A 27,570-nucleotide genomic window follows, 5' to 3' on the forward strand; every position below is an offset into this window, starting at 1 on the left:
GATACCAAAATAAAATTTCAAAAGAAAAAAGTGACAACAGAGGGTAAAGCAAAGGGGAGGAAAAGAAAGAAAAAAACAAATAACTGCGTATAGTACACTAAGAAAGAAAACCTCTTGTTTCCATATCTTGCAGTTCCTTTTGATTAGCAGCATGCCATAGGTCATATGAACACAGCTATTGAGCTACTGTTCTGATATGTGTGTGTGTGTGTGTGTGTGTGTGTGTGTGTGTATATTTCTGCTAGAACTATCTTGATCCTAGACATATACCAATTATTGCAAATGAGGGACACCAGGCAGCATGTTTCTTTGGATCTGGTGTAATTCACTTAATATAATTTTTTCCAAGTCTTTCTTTATGATGGAAACATAGAATTCTGTTTTGTATATAAACCACATTTTCTTCCTTCTTTCATCCACTGAGGGGCATCTGGGTATGTTCCGTATGTTGGCTATGGTGAATAATGCTACAGTAAACATAGTTGGGGTGGTAGCCTTAGTGTAGTATTGTTGGTGGTGATTTGGTGAAATGCCAAGGAGTGGGATTGCTGGATCATAGGATAAATTGATGATTATCCTTTGTGGGAACTGCCATACTGTTTCCACAATGGTTGAACACATTTACACTCCCATCAACATTTCCCTTTTGGGCACATCCCCAACAGCATCTGTTGGCGTTAGATTTCTTGATAAAGGCCAATCTAATTGGGGTGAGGTGGAGTCTCAATTTTTCTTTGATTTGCATTTCTTTTATGGCCAGGGATGTTGAACATTTATTTCTTCAGATGTCTTTTAGCCAGTCTTATTTCCTCTTTAGAGAAGTCTCTCTTTAAATCATTAGCATCCTTATTAACAGGGTTGTTGTTTCTTTGAGGATTTGTTTTTTGGGGGAGGGTTTACTTTTTTGAGCTCTAAGTATATTTTAGTTAAGAGGCCCTTTTGATGTGTGCGTGTGTGTGTATAGCTAGTGAAGATCTTCTCCCAAACTCTGGGCTTTCTATTCATCTTTCCAGCAATGCCATTTGCCATGCAGAAGCACTGTAGTTTAATGTAGTCCCATTTATCAAACTTTTCTTTGATTTGGTGTTTTGGGGTCTTGAAGCATTGTGCCAAGGAGACCTACTGTTTCTTCTATTATTTCCTGCAATATTTTCAGGGAATCTGATTTCACATTGAGGCCTTTGATCCATTTCAAGTTGATTCTGGTGCAGGGTGACATTTAAGGGTTCAGCCTCATTTTTCTGCATGTGTGTAGCTAATTTTGCCAGCATATTCATTGAAGAGGCTCTCTTTTTTCCATCCTGTACTTTCTCCATTCCTCAGTTGAAGGAAATTTAAGTGGTTTTCATTCTTGTGTGAGTAGCTCTGAATTGCAAATGGGAATGCTCACGTGTCTCCTGCAGAATGATGGAAACATAGTAGCTTGATTTCTTTAGTGTATGTCCAGCACTGAGATTTCTGGGTCTCATGGAAATTATATTTTACATTTTTGGAGAACCTCCATGCTGTTTTCTGTTATGACATCATTAACTGATTTTTCCTTCTACGGTGTGCTAAGTTCTCCTTTTTCATATCCTCACCGGTATATGTTCTCTTTTATCTTATTTATGATAGTCATTCCTAGGAGAGAAGAAGTCTTGCTGTTTTTTTTATCTGAATTTCCTTCATAATAATTGAGGGGGAAAAGGCTGTTGTTTTCTTTCATTGTACCATAGGCAAAATATCATTGGATTATAAGTAGAAGAAAACAGTTAGTGAAAAAGTAGATTCTGCAAACCCTGTTAGAAACTGTATTCAGGAGTTATGCATTTTTTGTGTTATTTCTGATTTTTCTTTGTCAAATTTAAGATTAAAATAGAGGAAGGAAAACACATCAGGAGTTTGCATTAATATATTACATGGTAAAATAATTCAAGAAAGCTTCAATATTGTTGCTGTAAAAAAAGTTATCCTGAGCTGGAACGTTAGAGACAAAGAATGTCACTTTTATCTGATAAAATTATATTTATATAGAAAATAAGAAAATAGAACAATATCTGAGGATAAGCCTATAGATGTGAATTAATGAGCAACTGTGATTCACAGGTATTTAATAAGCAGCTATTATTCAATGACACGATTAATAGCTTCTTAAATTTGAAACAGCATTATATACATTGAGATATATTGCTAAATTAAAAAATGTATTTTTTATTTCAAATGTTATTTTTTCCAACATGTGACTATATATTTCCAAATATGTATTTACATATATAACATATCTGCAGTGTTCAGGAAAACTTATTTTAGAAAGATAAGATACCACAAAATTATTGGTACCAATCCAATTTCAGAACATTAACAAAGCCATACTTTCTTTTGTAAAATTATTACAACAAATCTGGCTTCTAAAGTTCCTACATGCTGTACATATTAAGGACAATATTCCATCCAGACCAGAAGTTTCTTTAACTAGTGTTCCTAGAAGTGAAGCATTAGCATTTATATTAAAAGTTTCTAATTCCACATAAAGAGAAACTAAAATGTCATTTGTTTTAAATGATATATTTGAAGACAATCTTAGTAAGCAAATTAAGCCAGGCTCAGAAAGGCAAAGAACTCATATTTTTCTCTTGTATGCAGAATCTTATTTTAAAAGAAAATGATATGCAAGTGAGATAGGGAGCACTTGAGAGAGGAAGTATCATCTTATCCTCAGCTTCTCAGTTTCTAGGCCCAATCACAGATGTTTGAAATCACACATGAAAAGCACTTCAGAGTATCTCCCACAAAGGAGAGTCTCCCAAGAAACAAAGTTGAGCAGGAATTGATTTTAGAATAACAGAATAGTGAGAAACGGAGTTGAGAAACATTTTTTTCCTCTCCATGAAGGAAACAGGAGGTAAAGACTTCGAAATGGGAAGCTGTAATCTGCTCACTTTATTTTTTTCCGAGATTGGGGAATGCAGGTGGTCATGCCTTTCCAAAATATAATCATGTCTCAACTCCTTAAAACACTGGAACAATAAGTGAATGTTTGGACTTCCTTTCGTCACGCCTTTCCATTTTCTGTCTGTTTTCTCCCAGGAGCCTTGCAGTTATTTAACTGCAACGAAGAGGGCAAATGCCCCTAAGTCTCCTGTTTTTATAACTTCACATAGTAGATAATGTTCGCAAGGGATTCTATTTTTCTCTGTTTGCTTCCTGGTTTTAATTCCCGAGTCTGGTTCTTTTGATATTTTCTACAAATAATATCTTTCCCCAGTCTACCAATGTTGCCTTAGAATGAGAAGAAATGGGGAGGGAGAGGCGAGGGGAATGGAGAGAGGGTTTCTACTGTGATCGAAATATATTGTATGGCTGTATGAAAATGTCACTATGAAACCCATTATTGGTACAATTAATACATGCTAACAAGTTGATAAAAATGCCTACTGTTGTTCTTGCTTGAGATCTAATGAGTCAGAAATTCAGCAGAAGTTTCCAGCCTATACCTATAATTCTAGCCACCCAGGAGGCTGAGAGCTGAGGATTGCCGTTCAAAGTCAGACTGAGGGGCTGGGGATATGGCCTAGTGGCAAGAGAGCTTGCCTCGTATACATGAGGCCCTGGGTTCGATTCCCCAGCACCACATATACAGAAAATGGCCAGAAGTGGCGCTGTGGCTCAAGTGGCAGGGTGCTAGCCTTGAGCAAAAGGAAGCCAGGGACAGTGCTCAGGCCCTGAGTCCAAGGCCCAGGACTAGCAAAAAAAAAAAAAAAAAAAAAAACACCAAAGTCAGACTGAGCAGAAAAGTCCATGAGACTCTTATCTTCAATTAACCACTAGAAAACCAGAAGTTGTGCTGTGGCTTAAAAAGCTAGCCTTGACCTGAAGAGCTCAGGAACGGAGCCCAGCCCCAGAGTTCAAGTCCCATGACCTACCAAAAACAACTTTGCAGATGTTTCTAATACATGTTGGTATTTTAGGACAATTGAGAGAATCAGACCATTAAGAAATATTTAAATTATATTATCCATAGAAGAGACAGTACAGTCTTCTTAGTGGAGGAAGCAATAAGTTACTTGCTGTTCAGAACAAAAATCTTCCTAGATTCCACAGTGACTGGCTTTACAAACAGTCTTCAAAAGAAAGCATTTTAAATCTCACAATGTCAGTTATACTTGTAGAATACTCATCCTTAGCATGGCACATCTTACCTCTCATTCCCAGGTGGATCTATCCACCCTCTTCCTTTCCTCACGAATCTGTACATCTGTTTCCTACTTGGCATCTCTCAGCTCTTTTTCTGTAAAGGTTGTCTAAATGTTGCTTTTTGAGCACTGCCCTCTCAGGAAATTTAATACAAAATGTGGCTATTGATCTCAGAACTTATTACAAACTGATATTTTTTAAAAACCTGATATTTAAAAAAATCACATATTTATTTTTGTTTGTTTTATTTTTAACTCTTCTTGAGAAGATGTACTTCATTTGGACATGACAAGAGGGATTGCATTCACTATTGTATGAATGCATACATTCATGGACCTAACTAGACATGGGCCTAGCATATTGGAAGCATTTTGGTGAATGTATATAACTAATATAAAAGCCTATTTCTCAGGAGGGGCTCTTGGGTTATAGCTTTACTACTGCCAAAGCATTATTATTATCATTTTACTTAATAGAGTTACAACCATAAAAGAGATTATTAAGCCCAATTGTTTAGCTTTTTATCAGAGTTCTTCTTAAGAAAATACTTGAGTGTTTGATATCTGGTGATGCACTACACCAGAGTTCTTCTCTAAAGCATGAAGTTAATTTTAACCCAATGTTAAAATATCAATGTATGAATTGCTTTTGAATGTGAATTTTTTTATAATTCTGTTGGCCATTTCTCTACTTGGAGAGAACATAAAGTTCTTCGAACATTATGTTGCATGTTGTGAAATTGCTAATGAACTTGAATTTTGGTTTCAGAATGTTACTTGGGCTGCAGAGTATTATAAGCAATGATTCTTATGAAAAACAAACCAATATCAGCCAAATATTTAATTTATCTTTTGTTATTATTTAAATTTTCTAGATGCCTGTAATATCCCCTACCAATGACTTTTATACGTTCTTACTCTTAAGAGCAAAAGAAGAGGAAAGTACTTTGGAGTGATGGAAATAAGAGCTTTTGTTGTTTGCTTGCTAATAAAAATATATTTTAGCTTCATATAGAAAATATTACCTTAGATTTTTCTCTCTTCTTTTTAAAGTAAGCCATAGTCACATTCCATGCAAAATGATTTTTTTTTTTTTTAGCTACACCATTTCCTGGGGAAAAATATGTCAGTGGATGCTGTTCACTTTCAGGGCCTTATTTTTGCACTACGTGACATGGACTTGAAGATTTAATACAGTTAAATAAATTACAAATAGTGCTTTCATAGTACATGACACATTATTATAAGCTAGAGTAATTGTAATGTAGTGACCTTGGCCAAAGTAGCAAGTAAACTTTTTCTAATGAAAAACATTCAGATAGATGATTCACTTCTGAATAAAAATAAATTTGCTTTTCAGGGAGTTTGGCCGCTGGAAAGTAAATAACCTCGCAGTGGAGAGAAGAAATTTCCTTGGCTCCCCTCTGCCTCTTGCCCCAGAATTCTTCCGCAACATAAGACTTTTGGGACGTCGACCCACCCTTCAGCAAATCACAGAAAACCTTATCAAGAAATATGGGACTCATTTCTTGCTATCTGCTACACTGGGAGGTATGACTCTGAAAGTATTTGTACTTGTGTGTGCTTGTGCATCAAACTGTATAATTATGTAAGTGTCAATTAATCCAGACAGCTGCATTCTTAATAAGCATATAATTCAGTCATTGCTTTGTCCAGCACATTTATCCAGTCCGTGTCATGTGCCTTGTGCAGAGTTCATAATCACGAAGTACTTGAATATCACTTAGACTGCCTAAAAGTAATTGAGAACTAAGCACCCATTAAACATATGCACGGTTATACTTTATATAAGGTAATATGTCAAATTTAATATTAAAAATTGAATAGGAACCAATCACAGATGAGAATAATCAGTTCTGGTTTCAAAGAGTAAAAAAGATTTCCTAGACTGAATATTTAAGATCTGAAATTCTTTATTTTATTTTATTTTGCCAGTCCTGGGGCTTGAACTCAGGGCCTGAGCACTGTCCCTGGCTTCTTTTTGCTCAAGGCTAGCACTCTGCCAACTTGAGCCACAGCACCACGCCTGGCCTTTTCTGTTAGGGGTGATGAGGAATCGAACCTAGGGCTTCATGTATACAAGGCAAGCACTCTTGCCACTAGGCCATATCCCCAGCCCCAAAAATTCTTCATTTTTTAAAAAAATATTTTAGTATTTCTCATTGTGGATCATACAATATGGAAAATGAGAAATATCAAGGATGATTCATAATATGAACAAAGAAATCACTAATGTCATGTCTAATAATTCTATTTTAAATATTGTCAAATCTAGGTTTATCATAATGATATGTGATTCAGTAACTTGAAAACTCTAACATGTTATTTGATTAATTTTTTTTTTAATAAGTAAAATAAGACATTTTCCTCAGACTTAAAAATATCTCAGAGGTGTGGCCGGCTGCGTGTTTCCAGAAGAAGTGGAGGCCGGCTCTCTCGGGGTGCTTCCGGGCTTCCTCCACTCCCCACCCCCGCGCCCCGCTTCTCCTCGCCCTCAGTTTCGGGGTGTCGCCGCCATCCTTGCCGCCGCAATAATGATCTCCTTAACAGATACACAGAAAATTGGTATGGCCCTCACCGGGGTCAGAGTTTTCTTCATGTTCTTTGGAATGATTCTCTTCTTTGACAGAGCCCTGCTCGCCATTGGTCCTTGTCGGCTGGCCTTTGATAGGCATGATCTTTGAAATCTATGGGTTCTTTCTTCTATTCAGGGGCTTCTGTCCAGTGGTGATTGGTTTTATTATAAGAGTACCAGTTCTCCGATCACTCTTAAATCTGCCTGGAATTAGATCATTTGTAGATAAAATGGGAGAAAGCAACAATATGGTGTAACACACGAAGAAGACTCCCTTAAAATAATTGTTATTTATAAAACAATAACAACAAAAACACACAAACATCCTTTGAAGAATATTCAGCATAAAATTGGTTACAGGAAATAGTTCAGTGTGTGCTTTCTGGAAGTTTCGAAACTACCAAGTACCAAGGAAGCAGTGTGTGAGAACCAACTTCTAATCAAGTGATCTTGAGAACTTAAGCTGCGGTAGGGTGGGGTGAAGTCTGTTAGGACTTTCTAGAATTTTCCACGGGCTACGAAACACAACCATCCATGAAAATCAATGGCACCTGTTACTTTTGATGTTCTTTTTGTATTATTATTGGTATTTTTTTTAAGATTCAAGAATACCATAGGAAGTTTTTGTTGTTGTTGTTTTGTCTTTTTTTCCCTTAATGTCCAATATGATGGTTAAAAAACATTCTCGTGTGCAGAGTTAATTGATGGTGTTGGTTGATGTCATTTTCAAGGAAAACCCAACTTTTGCTATCAAAATCCTTTTTTTTTTCTTTGTAAGCCAAGTCAAAATAAAAACTTGTGGTCTTGAATCTAAATGTTCTCAAGCCAGAAAAAAAAATTAAATCTTTGTTGAAACACATAGAGGTCATTGCTCAGTAGGGGTTTTTGTTGTTGTTGTTCCTGAATTAGAGCTAACTCAAATGTTTCTTGGTCAACAACAATTCAGAGATGAATATGACATTCTGCCTGTGTCATTCATCCATGTTAGCCAAAAGCATTCTAAAACCTACTATAAGCCAAAAGCATTCTAGAACATACCATAGTCTGTTACATCCTTGTTTCATTGAATTGTTTCTTAGTTGAGATACTAAATGATGCGGAAAGCAAATGTTTTTTCCATGTTGTGAAGTTGGGTTTTTTTTTTTAATCTTTTGCTTCCAAAATTTGACAATGGTCTATTTTAATTAAGTTAATTGTCTAAATTAATTTTTGCCCTGATCAAATTAAAGGCTTAAACTAAAATAATGGCATTTTGGTAACGTGGACCATAAGATTGGCAACATGTTCTAGAACTTAACAACTGTTTGGAAGGCTTGTCTATTTAATCTTGAGTTTTCTCTAATGTTCAGCATTTTGCTGTAAAAATCAGTACACTCACTCTCTACCCATGAGTTAGTGAAGAAAATCAAAGCATTCTTGTGCTGGAGTTAAAGTGACTGTGGTTTCTTAAAGACATGATACTGAAGAAAGAAAATTAGTGTTTCGTTTAATTTTTTCCTTCGTCATTGATGGACAATAATAAACAATGATTTCCTTAGTTTGGACAGTGGTAGCTTTAGTGGCAAATTTAGGGGTGCATTTTAAGAGCCCTTTTTTGACTAATTGCTTTCCTGCTAATGATTGCACTATTTATTTTTTATTTAACACATGCAAAGCTTTGAATACAGAAAAAAATCACAATTGAAGGATGTGGTATTTATTTGCAAACAGGTCTACACAATTTAACATAGCCTTTGTTATTTGTAGTTCAGTTTGATGCACAGAATTCTCCACAAGGCCCATGAAAAGTGTTGGTTTGCATTGTGAAGGTTCGATCTTGTGGATTTTCCCATGTGGGTGGTACTTGCATTTGATTTTATGATGGAATTGGTGAAAAGGAAAAAAAATGGACAAAATGGAGACTCCTACCTCAGTAGTTTCTCGAATAATGAGAGACATTAGGTTGTGTCTGATGTTCTTCAGAAGGTAATTTCGTTCACTTTGCAAGTGTCAAATCAATTGACTTTGCAAACTGACATACACAGGTGCCCTGTAGGGTTCTGACACTTATTTCAGAAAAAACCATTGGACTTAAAAGGATCTGATCATTTCTAGTCCTTATCAAGACCCCCAAAGGGCAAGTGGGCTGTGAATTCGATGTGATTTGGGCCACTTGGCTGTCCCTGTGTAATTCTTTCTTTGTTGTGAGACCAGGACTCAAATGCAGTACCTGATGTTTTGCTTCATTGGCTGTCGCTCTAGCAACTGAGCCACGCCCTCCCCGTGTATTTCTTAACTCCGAATCTTGGTGAGATTCTTTTCTTTCTTAAAAACTCATTCCCCACTCCTACAGGATTTTCCCTTCCAAAATTGACCCATGGTGTTTGTGACAAAAATATATATTTTGATTCTTTCTGTCAAGATGTTCGAGAAAAGGTCAAATGTTACTTTAGCCTTAAGAGTTTCTGTCCTTGTTCAAGGGTATTTTTCTGTAACAGAAACAGACTTGGAATTTTTTTTAATTTTTTTTTTGCCCTTATCAATTTTTATTCCTGAAATACTGCCACTTTACAGAAACAAAGTCTCACAGTCAGATGATAAATATTAACAATTGAATATTGTAAATACATTTGTCTTACCTCTCAATTAAAGGGTACTTTTCTATTAAAAAATATTAAAAAATCTCAGAATTTTCTTCATTTGATTTCATGTAGGTCTTTTATAATATGGAATTCTATGCTTGATTTAGAAATTGAAGATTATCAGATAAACCTGGAGACGAACAATGAGAAATCAGTTCTTGCTTTCTAGCTGTTTTTGTTTGTTCGTTTGTTTGTTTTTTCCAATGAGCTGGTGCTTACCAATGGTGCAGTGCTTCCAACCACTGCTTTTGCTTCATTTTTCAGTGCTTTAGAACCATTTTTTTTTTATTTTCCTTTGGTTTGTCCTCTATTTCTAGTCTTTCAGAAAGTCACTGCACCTTTTGACTCCAAATGCAATCCATTCCACACTCTTTCATCACCTCCTGCATGTAGACTCAAACAGACACCGTTATTTTTTGTTTTGCAATAAATCTGAACTGTCCTTTTAAATGTCTTTTGAAAAGCACAAACAAGTCATATTCCTGTGTTACCTAAAACCTAGAATTCCCCACTTAAATAAAATTTAAGTATCTAGCTATAGTTTATATGGTACTACATTATTGATCTACCAAAGGTTTTGATCTAATACCTCTTTCTTGTAGAAAATGGATTATTGATTGTTGATTGTTGGTGGTGGGGCTTAAGTTCAGGGCTTGGGCCTGTCCCTGAGCCTCCCTGTGCTTAAGGCTAGAGCTCTACCACTTGAGCCACAGTGCTACTTCTGACTTTTTTGAGTAGTCACATGAGGACTTTTCCGCCCAGGTTGGCTCTAAATGGCAATCCTCAGATCTCAGCCACATGAGTAGCTAGGATTACAGACATAAGTCACTGATACCCAACTGTACTTTCATTTATTTTTTTTAAGAAATACTTTTTTATTTGTTTACTCAAAGGTCTTGGTCTCCTATTCCTGATTATCCTATGAAAAACCACCTTAAGAAGCCCATTACTCTGAATTAATTTTCAGTCTTAGTTTGCCTTCTATTTGGTATACATATATGACCATGTAAAATTATTTTATATACCAGACTAGTACTTTAAAATAAATTTCCTGCATATCTTTTTTAAGCAAATTACCTTGATTATTCTTGTCATTTCATAATATTGTGGTTATATAGCAACTGTTGTATATTATTTTTATGCTATTTACTCTATGAAAAGAAAATCTGTGAGAGTATATCATGCAACAAGCACGAAATTGTCTAGTTAACTGGAAAATATAAAATTTTAAAATGCTTACAGAGAATAATTGATATCTAATTCTGGGAACATAATGGATGGACAAAAACAAAAAATCTAAAATTGTTGGATTCACAAGTAAAAATTCATAACTGGAGTGAACCAGTGCCCAAGCAAAGGAAACAGGTTGGGAAAGGCATATGTTCCCAGGCTCAATTAGGAAAATCAAGGAATCAACAAGGCTGAATAGGTGATAGAAAATAGAAAAGTTTAGTTGTAAGACTAGGGCATTTCTCCATATTTTTTCCAAATAATGTATTGAAGAGATGAAATCTCTGGTTGACTCATGATCCTCTTTTTCCAATAGAGGGATTTCTTTTTAATATAAACAGATAAAGACAGAATAGCCTTGAGCAAAAAGAAGCCAGGACAGTACCCAGACCCTGAGTCCAAGCCCCAGGACTGGTAAATATATATAACATATATATATATATATATATATATATATATATATATATATATATATACATAAAGAAAAGTGGAAAAGACAAAAGAAGGACAGATAGGAGAAAAAGATCAAAATATATACATGACAACCATGGATAATTTTATTTCTAAGTCCAACATTTTATGAACTTTTTCAATTTAAGTATTTCACTGGTTTAGTTGTAGGAATGTCACATTCATTAAAAACCTATAGTGGCTTTAAGATTTAATTTCATTTAATTTGACACCCTCCCATCCACTTTCCCCTGTTCTTTTATAAATCATGCTTACAACTTTCCTGGGATTATAGTTACTCTTTCACTTTGACTATTCCAATGGTGACAGTGTGTTACTACTTGTAGAAGACATTAATCTCTAATTAAAGTCTAATTAACAAATTCTGCACACATTCCTGAATAAAATCAAAATATAAGCTGGACTCTGTTGACTTTGTCTTATACTTGTCACTACTCAAGTGGCTGAGACCTCTTCTTATATCACCTTGACAATATTTTCTTAAGAGAGGTGAGACCTGAGGATCATACTTTTAAGCTAGGTCATATCTTGGAGTTCATGTTGATATGCTTCATCACATATGGTCCTATGTCTTAAGCAATTGGGTTGTTGAGACCCCTGGTTAAATATATAATAGACATATTCTAGTTCTTAAAAATGAGGCAATACATGAGCCTACTTTTCTCTGGCTTTGGCTTATTTTTCTCAATATAATTTTTCCCTTTCTTTCTATTACCTTATGAATATGGCAATGCTATCCTTTCTAATGGAGGCATGGAATTCCATTGTGTATATATAGCACATCTTCTTGGTCCATTCATCAACTAAAGGATATCTGGGTTTGTTCCATATCTTAGCTATGTTAAATAATGCTGCAGTGAACATGGCTGTGCTGATAAGTTTAGTATAGCCGTGTTTGGGGTCATTTGGGTAAATGCCCAGTAGTGGGATTACTAGATCATATGGGAGCTCTATGTTTAATCTTATGAGGAATCTCCATACTGCTTTCCAAAGTGTTTGTACAAGTTTACATTCTGGTCAGTAGTGTGGTAGTGTTCCCCTTTGGCCACATGCCTACATCTGTTGTTATTAGATTTCTCAATAATTACCACTGTAACTGGTGTGCGTGTTATTCATTTAAATGAATATATTTATGTTAATTATATGTTATATTATATATGCACACATATACATATAATAACAATTTTTACACAGTAAAGCCAATTATTTAACAAAAAGATCATTTATAGAAACCATCTAAGTTTACAGAAGTTGCTTTATTTTAATCCAGTTTATTCACAACATTATTGAAGATGTAGAAAAAGGAAATAAGTTTTAAAAACTGCTTTTTTCCCAAAGAACTATTTAATAAATGATATTATTAACAGAAACATAAAATAAGATGGTATATTCATGTGGCTAATTGGATATTTGATGATAGATCAAGATAATTATATTTTCTCCCTATAGGAAAAATATTGTCTTTAAATCTTCAATGTACATTTCCCAATTATGTCATTTTATAACTTCCAGACTCTTGTCAATACAGTAATTCAACTGGATATTTTGACAATAATTCTAAAGTTTACTATTGTTTAAATACTCCCTAATTTATGGAATAAACCTTGAAAGATGTACTGTTCTTGAATATACTGGTTCTTATATTTGGAATATTTTAAAGTCTGTTTTTCTAATACATTTCATTATGGTACAAAATATATAATATTGAATAAAGCTATATTGCACTTATAGAGACAAGAGGAAAACATAGATTTCCATGCTATTAAGTTTTGGACTTTAAATGTAGGGGCTAAAAGGGGCCCACATATAAGTACTATGTTAGATTTCTAGATTAATTTAAAGAAGAACAACTAAGATTAAGATCAAATATTCATGAATATTTTAATTAAAAACTATCATAGGAATTATGTAAAGTTATTTTAAATGTGCCTATGCATCATCTCCAGTATTAAATGGATTTATTCATGTAGTTATACTACTAGAAAGCTATAGGGCCCTCCTCTATGGCTACAGATTTTACACTCACAAGCCAATGAAATGACAAAATTGTGGTCTATTTTCTTTAAGCATAGCCTCTACCAGATGAAGAAAAGTAGAAGTGATGACCACTCTGATTTTTACACACTGCTTCTCAGGAAACTGATCACAATGAGTATCACTTAATTAAAATACTTTCCTATAGAGAAGAAAAAGTTTTCTCTTCTAATAGAGATCTTTTTCCAAAAAGTGTACCAAAATTTATTCTAGGTGAAAATAGATAATCTAGTAAGCTTTGTTGATTTAGGACAACTTTAAATACTACATTCGATTCCAGGCAAAAGAAAGGCAAGTCCACCTTGACAACTGATTTTTATAAATATATCAATATTCATATTTAAATATAAATATCAAATATTTAGCCATCATTTACAAGTCATTATGACTTTCTTTTCTGACATGGTTTCTTATGGAGACGTGCTTTTGTTATGCTGTTATTAAGTGCCCACTTTTTGAGATAGTTAATTTTAACTAAATAGAGAAATATCTTCTTCATTATTGAAATAAAAATTAAAAGCTTATGTACATAATAGTATTTATTTTGTAGAGTAGTTATTTCAAGTAACCTATGCTACACTAATAATAAGTATATTTTCATACTTTACTTACCTTGACTATATTACAAAATATTTTCTCCTAGTTTTATAAAGAGATTCAGAAGTCAGAGAATAAGAAAAATTCTGGATCCATTATACATTACATTTTGCTTTATTACAACTCATATGAATTTTGAGTATCCTAGTTTAATTCCAGAAATGGTTCTCATTCTCCTTATATGAATTATATTTTGTAGAAAGTGTATGGAGATTGTGATTAATATTCTATCATATGGCATCTTTTTCAAAGTCAATTAACAGCTGTCATTCTCATACTCACTTTGTATCTTCTCACAAAGCATACTTTCTCAATATGACATCATGAGAAAGTCAGTTTCCAATAGACATGAGACTGACTCCTTCTATGATGTCTAAAAGAAATATGAATTGTTACTCAAAATGCATGGAAGTACTTTCTCTATCAGAGATGCATGTTCTGCTGTATGAAAAAGAATGGTTAATGAAAAAAATATTCTGAAGCATTTTATCCCAAGGAATCATGAAAATATATATTATGTTGTTCAATAACTTTTGATTTAATGGCTCTCTTTTATTAGCCATTATTGATTTAATATATAATTCAAACTGATTCTTTTCATACACTTATGTTCATTTTTCCCACAATACATGACTAGATAAATTGGTAAATAAATAAATAACACTAGTAGAAAGGACCACTTACTGATATTATAAATGTAATATTACTCACATTTCTTAAGATTAAGTTTATTATGTTTTCTTTCTTCTTAATCACTTTCTCCCATTTTCTCTGGTGAACCTCCATGAAGACCCAAATATCATTAATATTTTTTTTATAGGTTAGAAGGCACTTTTCTACAAAAAGTGGTTTAGAACAACTTTTACAAGTATAAATAAATATAAAACAAAAATTGAGATTAAAATCTCTGGTTTACCTTATCTGAATTGCATTCCAGAGAACCAAGCAAAAAGATAAATGTTAAGCTGTACAATAGCTGACATTTGAGTGTGTTTTTTCTGGTTCTTTTATAAAGTACATTGGTAGAGTACATAAATCATGTGTCTGTTGTTTGACAACTATATACCTTGTTACCAATGACAATTGAAAGGCTCAGGGCTATCCTTAAAGAAACACATGGGTCAATGTTAATGACAGACATTAAACATGGTAATGAATTGTATTATGTCCTACCACCTCATTACTCTAGAGTGGTCTATGAACAAACAATGTTGTCTCAACTAGAAACTTGATAGAAATTATCTATCTGTCACTATCTATCTATATTTTTCCACCCCAGTTTAATGAAACTGAATCTAAATTTCCATAAACCACATAGGTGATTTATATGCATGGACTTGAAAATTGAACAGTACTCTTTGTAGATCTATATAAATTTAAACTATAATCAACCTCCCAGAAATCTCCTTTATGAGAATTAATCTTAGGAAAATAATAGTAGCAATATATAATTATGCATAAAATATCTTCAATATTATATTTTAATATTTAACCTTTCAAACTAGCAATACTGTGGTTGTATTTTAACCAACTTGGTCTCACTACCACCTAAATGTGCAACTATTTTAGTATCCTGTTTCGATATGAGTGAATGTAATATTATGGGTTTGTGGACACTCTTATTCTGAAAAATATCAGTCCTTTTAATGAATAACTTGATAGTATGATCAATTATTTTCTTTCAGAATGTTATATAAAATAGTTTATGTTTCTTTCTCGTTGTATGGGATTAGCTACTTCTTTTCTATGATGCTTTGTAGAACTAACTGGTGTTCAGTCAACATGCCTCCGTTATTTTCTTTAAATATTTTGTTCTGCTTCTTTTGAGAAATTAATTTTACAAACAATGTTTATTTTTATGAATATTGTTTAACACACTGTCTTTCTCTCATGACACTCTCTAGATTACTTGGGTTGTGTCACAGACTTTGTGCCTTTAACATGTTAAATATGATAACACACAGTGAGAGCAAAATGAAACCCCAGAATTATGTACACTTTGACACAAGGAATAATGACTTTTCTCACTACTAAAATGGGATGGTATTTGCAAATTATTAAGTCTGCAATTTCATTTAAGGCATATTTATAAGGCTTATACCAATTTGTCAGGTTCTACTCAACTACATTTCTTTCTTTTTTTTTTTTTTTTTTTTTTTTTTTTTGGCCAGTCCGGGGCTTGAACTCAGGGCCTGAGCACTGTCCCTGGCTTCTTTTTGCTCAAGGCTAGCACTCTGCCACTTGAGCCACAGCACCACTTCTGGCCGTTTTCTGTATATGTGGTGCTGGGGAATTGAACCCAGGGCTTCATGTATACGAGGCAAGCACTCTTGCCACTAGGCCATATCCCCAGCCCTCAACTACATTTCTTAATAAAATCACATCAAAGCAAAAAAGAGGATCACAATAAGATTTTTAAGTATAATAATTTTGTTTTATAAGGTATTTGTAATATATTACCAAAATTGTGATAATTAAATATTGCCTGTTCATGTATTCCATCCTGAATGTCAAGTTGAAGGAAATGTTCCCAATGGAACATGCTATTTTCCTGGTAGAGGCATTATTCAAGGGAAGAAGTAAACCTTTGTGATGCATGTAACACCTTATAGATATATATTAAATTATATACTACTTACCGAAGCATTCTCCCACTTAATATCAGCATATAGAGAACTCATTTCATGACATGCTCATATTTCTTCTCTATTTATGCCTGTTTGAAACAGGCAATGGTTCCATTACACATGCCTATTTGTATCCAGAAGGTGAAAGTAGTCACACACAAAAACACAGTCTGTGACATTTTTCTTACAGATTGATGATAGGATTCATTTAATTATTCTTTGACCAGTCACATTTGTCCTAATTTTTTGAGAATATTATTTCTATTATCCATAAGATCATACATTAGAACAATACTTAGGCAAAAATCAAGTGAAAAGTAATTATGATAATAATTTAAGTGCTGTTTGTTTGGACAGGAGAAAACATGATTGAAATGTCACAATATCTCAAAAGTATATAGTTTTGGGCTGGTAATATGGCCTAGTGGCAAGAGTACTTGCCTTGTAGACATGAAGCCCTGGCTTCCATTCCTCAGCACCACATATATAGAAAAGCCAGACATGCCACTGTGGCTCAAGTGGAAGAGTGCTAGCTTTGAGCAGAAAGAAGCCAGGAAGAGTGCTCAGGCCCTGAGTTCAAGTCCCAGTGATGGCAAAAAGAAAAAAAAGTGTCTAGTCCTACAATTGTGAAAAACTACAGTTTTGAGTTTTGTTTGTTTTTTTTTTCTCTGATTCTCATTTCTAGGAGAACATCCACTTATGTGGGCTTTTACCATCCATAAAGTCTCACAGTTTTAGGTGGACAAGATACAGCTGCATGATTTCTATCTGGAATAATCACATCTTTTTTTTATAGTCACGATCATTATCACATTTCACATTCTAACATACTGAGAATGTTGAATCATTTTCAAAAATCACATTTAGTGTTTGCAAAATGTGTGCATGTCATTTGGAGCTCATGTCATGCTTATGAGCTACAGTTGATTTTTCATGAATAAAAATTACCTTTGAACACAAATTATTAAATTGATTGAATTTCCTAATCTGAATCTTGCTTGTCATTTACATAGGAATCTAAGGAACTTTTAAATTTGAATATTTGTGGGACATTTACTGTGTAAGTTAAAAATACATTCTTCTTTATTAAGCAAGACTTAGTGTAAAAAATCTTAAGAAAGCGTGAAAAAAAGTACAAATCTCAGTTATGTGTAACTTAAATCTCATTTCTCATAGAGGAAAAACAGGCTTAATCTCCTTCCAGATTGAAAAGCTTAGCCAAAAGTAGCAGGGTGTAAATTCAGCCTACAAAATCATTGCCTTTTCACTGTGCCTATGATGAGAAGAGTGAGGCTGAAGTCAGTAAAGCAACTCAATTTGTAATAGCCAAAAAAAAAATCTAGTAATTAAACTAACAATATGCAGGAACTCTATTGTGAACCCTTCAATTGTTGGTGGGAATGGAAACTTGTTCAGCCACTCTGGAAATCAGCATGGAGGTTCCTAAGAAGGCTAAACATAGAGCTCCCCTACGACCCAGCAGCCCCACTCTTGGGCATCTACCCAAAAGATTAAAAGGAAGCTAAAGACACCAGCATACCAATGTTCGTCGCAGCACAATTTTTCATTGCTAAAATATGGAACCAACACAGATGACCCTCATTAGATGAGTGGATCAGAAAAATGTGGTACATAAACACAATGGGATTCTATGCCTCTATCAGAAAGAAAGACATTGCTCCACTTGTAAGGAAACGGAAAGACTTGGAAAAAATTATCCTAAGTGAAGTGACCCAGACCCAAGGAAACATGGACTCTTGGTTTCCCTCATAGGGAATAATTAGCACATGTTTAGGCTAGTCACAGCAGCAGATCACAATAGCTCAACAGCTATACCCTTATGAACACAGAAGATGATGCTAAGTGAAATGAACTCCACATTATGGAAACAAGTGTTATATCATAGTGGTAATTACTTTTAACATGCCATGTGAAACCGCACCCTTTTTTGTTGTTGTTTCTCTCATATTCCCTTACTGTGGTTGTTCCACCCTCTATCACTGTATCTCATCTGAGTACCCTGGGTAATGTATATACGTGTATTAGAACTAGTGAAGGGAAAGGGAATGTCAAAATTGAGAGACAAAGGATAAAATGACAAATGATACAGAAAGCAATCTTCACAACCATTTGGTGTAAACTAACTGTAAAACTCATGGGGGGAGAGGAAATGGGGAAGGGGCAGGTGGAAAACGAGGGAGGAGGTAACAAGTTGAACAAGAAATGTACTCACTGTCTTACTTATGAAACTGTAACCCCTGTGTATTTCATTTTGACAATAAAGGGAAACAAATCTGAAAATAGAAATTGAAGAAAGATTTAAGGAAATGGAAAATCACCCCATGCTCCTGAATGGGAAGAATTAACATCTTAAAAATGGCAGTTGATAAAGGGGCTGAAACAATAGTTTGGAAGAAAGATACCCTCTTTAACAAATTGTGCTGGAAAAACTGGCTCAACACATGCAACAAACTAAAACTAGATCCTTATATATCACCCTGCACCAAAATCAATTCCAAATGGATTAAAGACCTCGAAATCAAAACAGACACCCTGAAAACACTAAAGGAAGGAGCAGGAGAAACACTTGGGCTCCTTGGCGCAGGACGGAACTTCCTTAACAAAGACGCAGAAAGGCTACAAAACAAAGAAAGGTTGGACAAATGGGACTGCATCAAACTGCAGAGCTTCTGCACGGCAAAGGACATAGCTCACAAGATAAACAGAAAGCCCACAGACTGGGAGAAGATCTTTACCGGCCATTCAATGGACAAAGGCCTCATATCTAAAATATATGCAGAACTAAAAAAATTACCTTCCTCCAAAACAAAACCGCAAAGAACCAATAGCCCACTCATCAAGTGGGCTAAAGACTTACAAAGAGACTTCTCTGATGAGGAAATGAGAAAGGCCAAGAGACATATGAAAAAGTGCTCTACATCATTGGCCATAAAAGAAATGCAAATCAAAACAACATTGAGATTCCATCTCACCCCAGTAAGAATGTCATATATCAAGAAAACTAACAATAACAATTGTTGGAGGGGATGTGGCCAAAAGGGAACCCTACTTCATTGTTGGTGGGAATGTAAACTGGTTCAGCCACTCTGGCAAGCAGTATGGAGATTCCTCAGAAGGCTAAATGTAGAACTCCCCTATGACCCAGCAACCCCACTTTTGGGTATCTATCCAAAAAACCACAAACAAAATCACAGTAAAGCCACTAGCACAACAATGTTCATTGCAGCTCAATTTGTCGTAGCGAGAATCTGGAACCAACCCAGATGCCCCTCAGTAGACGAATGGATCAGGAAAATGTGGTACATATACACAATGGAATTTTATGCCTCTATCAGAAAGAATGACATTGCCCCATTTGTAAGAAAATGGAAGGACTTGGAAAAAATTATACTAAGTGAAATGAGCCAGACCCAAAGAAAAATGGACTCTATGGTCTCCCTTATTGGGAATAATTAGCACAGGTTTAGGCAAGTCACAGCAGAGGATCACAAGAGCCCAATAGCTATACCCTTATGATGACATAAGATGATGCTAAGTGAAATGAACTCCATGTTATGGAAACGATTGTTATATCACAGTTGTAACTACTTTCAATGTCCCATGTGTATCTGTAGCTTCTACTATTGATGATGTTCTTGTATCACCTTCCTGTGATTGTATCTACACTATCTCTGTAATCTTATCTGAGTATATTGGAAAGTGTGTATACTGGTATTAGAACTAGGAAATTGAAAGGGAATACCAAAATTGAGAGACACAGGGTAAAAAAGAGAAACAACTACAAAAGCAATACTTGCAAAACTGTTTGGTGTAAGTGAACTGAACACCTCAGGGAGGGAAAGTGTAAGGGGGAGGGGGGGGTATGAGGGACAAGGTAACAAACAGTACAAGAAATGTATCCAATGCCTAACGTATGAAACTGTAACCTCTCTGTACATCAGTTTTATAATAAAAACTAAAAAAAGTGGCAGTTAAAAAAGAAATATTCTCACTGCCTTATATATGAAACTGTAACCCTTCTGTACTTCACTTTGACAATAAAGGAAAAATATATAAATGGCCATACTTCAAAAAGCAATTTACAAATTCAATGCAATACCCATCACAATCCCAATAATTTTCTTCAAGGAAGTTGAAAAGCAATCCTAAAATTCACATGGAAAAATAAAGTACCTTGAATGCCAAAACAGTCCATTGTAGGAAGACCAGTGCTGGAGAAATGTTAATACCAAACCTCAAATACTATTACAAAACATTAGTAATAAAATCAGATTGGTACTGGCACAAGAGTGGGCCTGAAGATCAATGAAACAGAATAGAAGACACAGAAATATGTCACAACCATATAGCCCCCTAATATTTTGAAAAGGGAGATAAAAACAGTTTGGAAAAGTCGACTTCAACAAATGGTGCTGACAAAAATGGCTCTTCATAAGCAGAAAACTGAAGCTAGATCCTCATATGTCACCCTGCAAGAAAATCAATTCTAAATGGACCAAAGAACTCAATATAAGACAAGATACTGTAAAAATATTACTGGAAGTGGTACAGGAGGCAGTAGGCCTTCTGGGCATGGGTAGAAACCTCCTGAGTACAGATCCATAATTATAATAGATCAAAGAAAGACTGGATAAACGGGATTGCATCAAACTGAAGAGCTTCTGCATAAGAAAAGACAAAGCCAACAAGATAAGTAGAACTACAGAGAATTTGAGGTTTTTTTTTCTTACTAGCTATATACTAGACAAGAGTGTCAAATCTAAGATATGATTCAATCTCAAAACATTGAACTCCGCAAAGTAAGCCCTCAAAAAATTAACAACCCATTTAATAAATGAGCTAAAGGCTTAAAGAGAGACTTCTTAGAGAAAGACGTAGGAACAGCCAATAGACCAGATGAAGAAATGCTTGATATCACTGTCCAGAAAAGAAATGCAAATCAAAACAACATTGAGATTCCACCTCACTCAATAAAAAATGGCCATTATCAAGAAAATTAAAAGATGCTGGCAAGGATGTGCCTAAAAGGGAACACTACTACACTACACCGTAAAAATATTCAACCACGCTGGAAAGCAGTGTGGATGTTTCTCAAAAGGCTAAACATATGGGCTTGGAATCTGGCTTAGTCGTAGAGTGATTGTATTCATGGAGCCCTAGAATTCATGAAGCCCTGAATTCGATTCCTCAGTACCACAGAAAAAGCCAGAAGTGGCACTGTAGTTCAAGTGTTAGAGTACTAGACTTGAGCAAGAGAAGTTCAGGGAGCAGCAACCCAGCCTGGAGTTCAAGCCCCAAGACTGGCCAGAAATGGAGAGAGAGAGAGAGAGAGAGGGAGAGAGAGAGGAGAGAGAGAGAGAGAGGAGAGAGAGAGAGAGAGAGAGGAGAGAGGAGAGAGAGAGAGAGAGAGAGAGAGAGAGAGAGAGAGAGAGAGAGAGAGAGAGAGAGAGAGAGAGAGAGAGAGAGAGATAAAAAGGCTGAACATAGCGATCCCTATGATCCAGTATCCCACTCTTAGGCATTCGTCCAATAGACTACAAACACCACCACACTAAACTGACTGATACAAGCTTGTCCATTAAAGCATTGTATACCATAGACAAGATGTGGAATTGACATAGATGACCCTCAGTGGATAAATGGATCAAGAAAATGTGGTATGTCTACACAGTGGAATTCTACTCCATCAGAAATAAGAATGTTGTATATTTGTACACAAATGGAAAGACTTGGAAAAAATCATGTTAAGTGATGTAAAGCAGTGACAAATGAACAAAAGTTGCAAAGTTTTCCTCATTTGTATTAACTAGAACTTTTCTATATATCTACAAGTAAACACACTAAAGGATTTACAAAGTGCACGGCGACATGTCAAATTGTATGTATCTCTATCACACTGCGAGACCAAAGGAGGATATCCATCTGAGTGAATCACAACAGCTAAATACCTGTGTGCATGTGATCATATACAGTACAAGAAATGTAATCCAATGTCTAACGTATGAAACTGTAACATCTCTGTACATCAGTTTGACAATAACAATAAAATAAAATAAAAAAAACAATATCTTACGAAATGAAATCCAAGAAAGGAAACGAGATTTTTTTTGTTGTTTTTTGTATTTGCTGCTTCTGTGTTGTCTGCTTTTCCTTTTGTCTTGTTTGTTAGCTTGTCTTTGTGGGGGTAACGGGGGTCACAGAGAAGGTGTAATAAAGGATGAACTAATACAATATTACTAACTATACATTGTGGAAAACAAATTGTTTATCTTGTGGTTTGAGACAGGAGAGAAAAACTCGGAGAGAATAAGGGAAGGGTAGACATGGTTCATTAAGAATTGTACTCATAACCTGAGTCACATAAGTGCAATCTATCTGTATATCACCTCTACAATAACAATAAAATATTGAAGCCTCCCAAAATAACTTAGACATTTAATAATTTATGAATTTCAGTAACTGAAATTTGGATCTGGAAAATAAGCACCATACATCAAACATTTGCCTTACCTATTACAACAAAGATATTAAAATAAGGCAATCATATGAATTATGTAATTTACACTGTAGAGTTACATTGACTGGCTTTATTTGAGAGGAAGATTTTTACACACATGGATTAGTGATTTCTTAAAGAAGAACCATGAACAATGTATGTATTGCCTTTATCAGGCTACTAGTAATGCTAAGTCACTATTCTCTTTCATATTTTCATATTTATGAGATATAAAATCCACTACAAAATCCTTTTGGCAAGTCCAGGTTCCTGTGGTGAAATTGCAATTATCTGAACTTCTTGGGATTTAAAAAAAAAATTTCTTTACTTAATAGGAGACTGAAATAAAAATACAAAAAGATAGGAAACTAGCATTCACTTTTTGAAAATATGTTCAAGAGTCTAAACAGGAATTATGTACTAAATCCTCTCAAAGAATTAAGACAAAGATACTACCACCCGGTTTTGAAGTGATGATTTTAGGAGCATGAATAACTTCATCAGAATCTTAAATACTTTTAAGTAGAGAAATGGCTTACTACTTGGTTTGTCCTCAAGATACACACAATTACAAAACCATACTGTTTACTTCTTATTGGTTCCCTCAAAAAATTGTTAGAATAAACTAGGAAAATTTAAACAGGTAGTACAATTACTAACAGCAAAGTATACTAAGATATATATATATATATATATAATATATATATATCTCCAATTTTCTAACACACATATTTTTCCTTAAAGCTAGAAGACTATACAATTGGTCATACAGAATATTAGTGCTGTGAAACTAAAGGGAATAATTAGACACCTGCATAGATAGAAGATTATCGCACTTCTCTGTGTTATTTTAGGCCACCATTTCCCTATATACATTTCTGCCTGATTCTGAAAGTCTATGTGTCTCGGAACATGTCATTGCATGATTTTTAAAACAGTGATCACACCCTCTTACTAGGCATCATTTCCACCTGTGTAAGGGACTGTATAATATTGAGAAATATTTTTAAGTCATATTGCTTTTAATTCACTTTTTAAAAACTAGCATATTCTCTCTCACGCTTGCTCTCTCTCTCTCTCTCTTTCTATTTAGGGTAATATATAATTCATTCAGAGTTTTCTGAGGAAGAAATTAAGATTGTGAAATATTTTCCTAGAAGAAGATATAGAAACAGAATTTAGAGGAAAGCATTGGGTATATATTTCCTCTATACACGAATAAAACACTAAAGGTTAATGAATTTGTAAAAGATATAGAAGACAGATTTTGTCCCTCAAAAGTAAGACAAAATTACGAAAATTACTAGAAGTATGTGGGTGTGCAAAGCATTGATTTATTCAGCTCTAAAACAACGTGAGTAAAAGACAATTTCATATTAACAGCTTTTGAGTTCTAACTATTTCAGTTTTAAACCCTACACATATATACAATTTTTTTTGCTTTGGAGTTCTTCTCTGAAGAGATATACGGTATTGATTTCATTTGAGCAAACTGAGTCTTAAATTTATATTCAAGTTCATTTAATTACTAAATTGAAGTCAGCATTACAACATATGTTCTATGGTAAAAGCTGGACCATTTATATCTAAAGTATGATAACTAATTTTATATTTCATTTTCTTCTAAGACTTCATAATCCATTGAAAGAATCTCTTCTATTGGTTTAATTATCTTTTCTGTTCAGTGACATGAAGTTTCTCAATTAATATTTCCATATTTGCAGTAATGAGAAAATCACTATTATTCAAAGGCAGATCTAATACAAAAAGATGAATATCTTCATGTAATTAGATGGCCTCCTTGAATCTCCAGAAGGCAAAACTAATGCACACCTAGTCAATTTTGCCAATGTTTTGAACTTAATATATGAATATGTAAAAGCAATATTACCTTTTACTTATTTTCTCAAAAACTATAAGTTTCTTTTCAATTACAGGAGCCTGCACACAACTTGTACATGCAGCAGGGTTTTATTTGCAAACTGTTTCAAATATGTTATGCCCCCTCCATTCTTGGCACCCACATCTCAATAGGGTCTTACAATTTCACTTGAGCTATACCACAGGTCATAAACTTTGCAGTTGCTTAAGGAAGATCCTATGATGAATTAAGATGTTGGTAACATGGTCCAATATAGAAAGAGATTTGGAACATTCCCTTTTGACATTTTCCTAAATTTTTGTAATCATATCCTAAATTGAAAGACATTACAAAGAATGTCCATATCCCCATTTGTAACCACAGACTATGTAAGATGTATTTTCTTTACTGATATTCCTACTCACAAATTGACTGCAAAATGAAGCTTGTTGACTATGCTTTTATTTTTCTTAGGGTATATTTTCATAATTGATTTGAATTCTGTACTTTTTTTCTTAAATCAATAACAATAACAGTTTTATGAACTTGGTATTGAATTTCTATCATTTAATATTTTGTAGATGTCTTTTCTCTAGCTGATGGATGTTTAGTTTATAGATTTAATTTCTTAAAATGTTTTCAGTTCTGAAGCACCATAATGAGATCTAATCAAAGCAGCCTTTATTCCAAAACTCTTCCATCCCAATTCCTTTCTTACTCTACAGGTAAATGTATATATAAAGATCATTTTAAACTTTCCAACTTTGGTGCCTCTTCTCTCTCTCTCTCTCTCTCTCTCTCTCTCTCTCTCTCTCTCTCTCTCTCTTTCTCTCAACACCCTTTCTTTCTAGATTGGTCCATGCTTTCAACATCCTATTTAATCCAATAATTTTTCATCATTAGTTGGAAAGTTCACAACCTGTGGTATGGCTCAAATGAAATTCTAGATGATGACTCAGCAGTTTCAAGAAGATACTTTATTTATGTTCTGTGTGTGTATGTATATGTGTAAATGTATATATATATCCATATGAATATATATGTGTGTGTCATTTTCCTTTCTTAGCAAACTGTGACATATTTTACTCCCCTTTCTTTTAACCATTCTAGTTCCTGAATTACTCCCATTATGTAATTATAGCTACACAGTGCCTTCCCATACAATTAGAATATGCTTTTTTTTACTATTCCTAGGTATTTGTGCTATTTTCAATGTTTTTCTCCACAATAGATGTGTTTTTTTTTTGGTATCAATTGTTCCCTAAACTCAGTATTTAGCCCACGCTGGTTTTGAACTTAACCTTTTTCTTAAGCCTCTAGGGTGCTGGAATCACCTGTAGAGTTGCCATGTGATTTGCTCAGAATTAAGACATGACATCTCAAATGAACAATTTCTCAGCTGATTATTGAATTGCATTGTCATATTTGCTTATATGTCTTTTTTAGATCATTTTGCACTAACACTAGCAATATATCTGAAATTTTGTTGATATTTAGTTTTTCAATTGCTTTCCTCAGAGTCATATAATTTGAAATTTGGGGAAACTGTTGTAGCATAGTAATATTTTAATACATTGTGAATTTTTAATTCTCAAACTAAAGCTTAGTCTACAAACCTATAAGGACTATGTTTTAAAATCTTTTGTTACTTGAGCACTTTTTAGTATCACTTTCTGTTTATCTGTTTGAATCCTATATTTCTTTTCCTTGAATTTAGGGAGAATTAACTCTTAGAAAGCTAAAAAATAAACCCTGACTGTTACATAAGTTGAAAATATATTTCCTAATGTATAAATATTCATGTTTCTAAGCTATTCAGCTTTAATTCTATATAAATAACACTATTTTTCTAATGATTATTCAGGTATCAATGTCTGTGAAAATCTTAACTTTGTCCAGTGGGTTAATATTCCAGCCTAATTTTATAATTCATTTTTGTTATTTTATGGTGTCTTTATCTTTCATGTGACTATTTTTTCATGTATTAATTCTACAGAGCCTTAATTGTATCGACTTACAATATGTATTCAGAAGTAGTGAGATGATTTTATTCTTCTTTATTCTTAGGAATGTGCTGATCTTTTCAAAGATGAAGCTATTTCTCCCCATTTAACATTTATAATTTACACAACTAGATAAAGGAAATAATAAACAACCTTTAATTCTTTTAATCAGTTTACATTATCATTATACGTCTACACAAAGTAATTGGACATCCAATACTGACAGTATGTGGACACATGCAATCTCCTTAAGTCTATTTTGGTGAATTTTCAGGTTTGCTTTTAAAACATTTGCTTTTATGACATTTCTCCTATTTGTTAAAATTATACTTTTAAATAGATTGTGTTTGTTTGTAATTAGTTAACATTCTTATGTTTTATACTTAGTTATCTGTAATATACTTAATTATTAATATTTTCGTTCCTGTGTCCTACCTGAGTTCTGCTACTGAGTGCAATAGTATATTGATTGATTATCTTCAGTGTTCACATTTATATAGTGGTAAGAAGAAGAGTATATTAAGCACCTTTTTCTTCTAACACTATTACTCTAATTCACATTATATTTTATGTTTTCCTTTTGGTATATTTATTATCATATAGAATAAGAATATAAACTATAGTGTGTCCAATTCATATTATAATTATAATGTCTCCTGACTGAGAAGTAGAAGCATGGCTATACCTGAGGATCATTTATTTTATACCTGTAAGGAATCCTGTACTGGCTCCCAATCTATTGTCTCCTAATTTCTTGGGAATAGTTATAATTACCTATTTTATTCCTTTCATGTATTTATGGTGATGAAGATCTAATGGTAGATATACTATATTTTGGATT

The 27,570-nt window shown here is 34.0% G+C and overlaps 1 protein-coding gene and 1 pseudogene across 2 annotated transcripts in view; both read left to right on the plus strand.

The window, feature by feature from the left end:
* The window catches only part of Brinp3 (BMP/retinoic acid inducible neural specific 3), a 435,670-nt gene that overhangs the window by 214,902 nt on the left and 193,198 nt on the right, over positions 1 to 27,570 (plus strand). The window contains exon 3 of one of the 2 annotated variants that reach the window (XM_048357694.1): positions 5,533 to 5,723. The exons of the other annotated variant lie outside the window; for it this stretch is intronic. Within the exon in view, the coding sequence (XP_048213651.1) occupies positions 5,533 to 5,723 (191 nt within the window). The remainder of the gene's footprint in view (positions 1 to 5,532; positions 5,724 to 27,570) is intronic. 2 annotated transcript variants of the gene reach the window in all.
* Positions 6,728 to 7,243, plus strand: LOC125359814 (annotated as a pseudogene).

This window comes from Perognathus longimembris, chromosome 11 (assembly GCF_023159225.1).
Source record: "Perognathus longimembris pacificus isolate PPM17 chromosome 11, ASM2315922v1, whole genome shotgun sequence".
Lineage (NCBI taxonomy): Eukaryota > Metazoa > Chordata > Mammalia > Rodentia > Heteromyidae > Perognathus > Perognathus longimembris.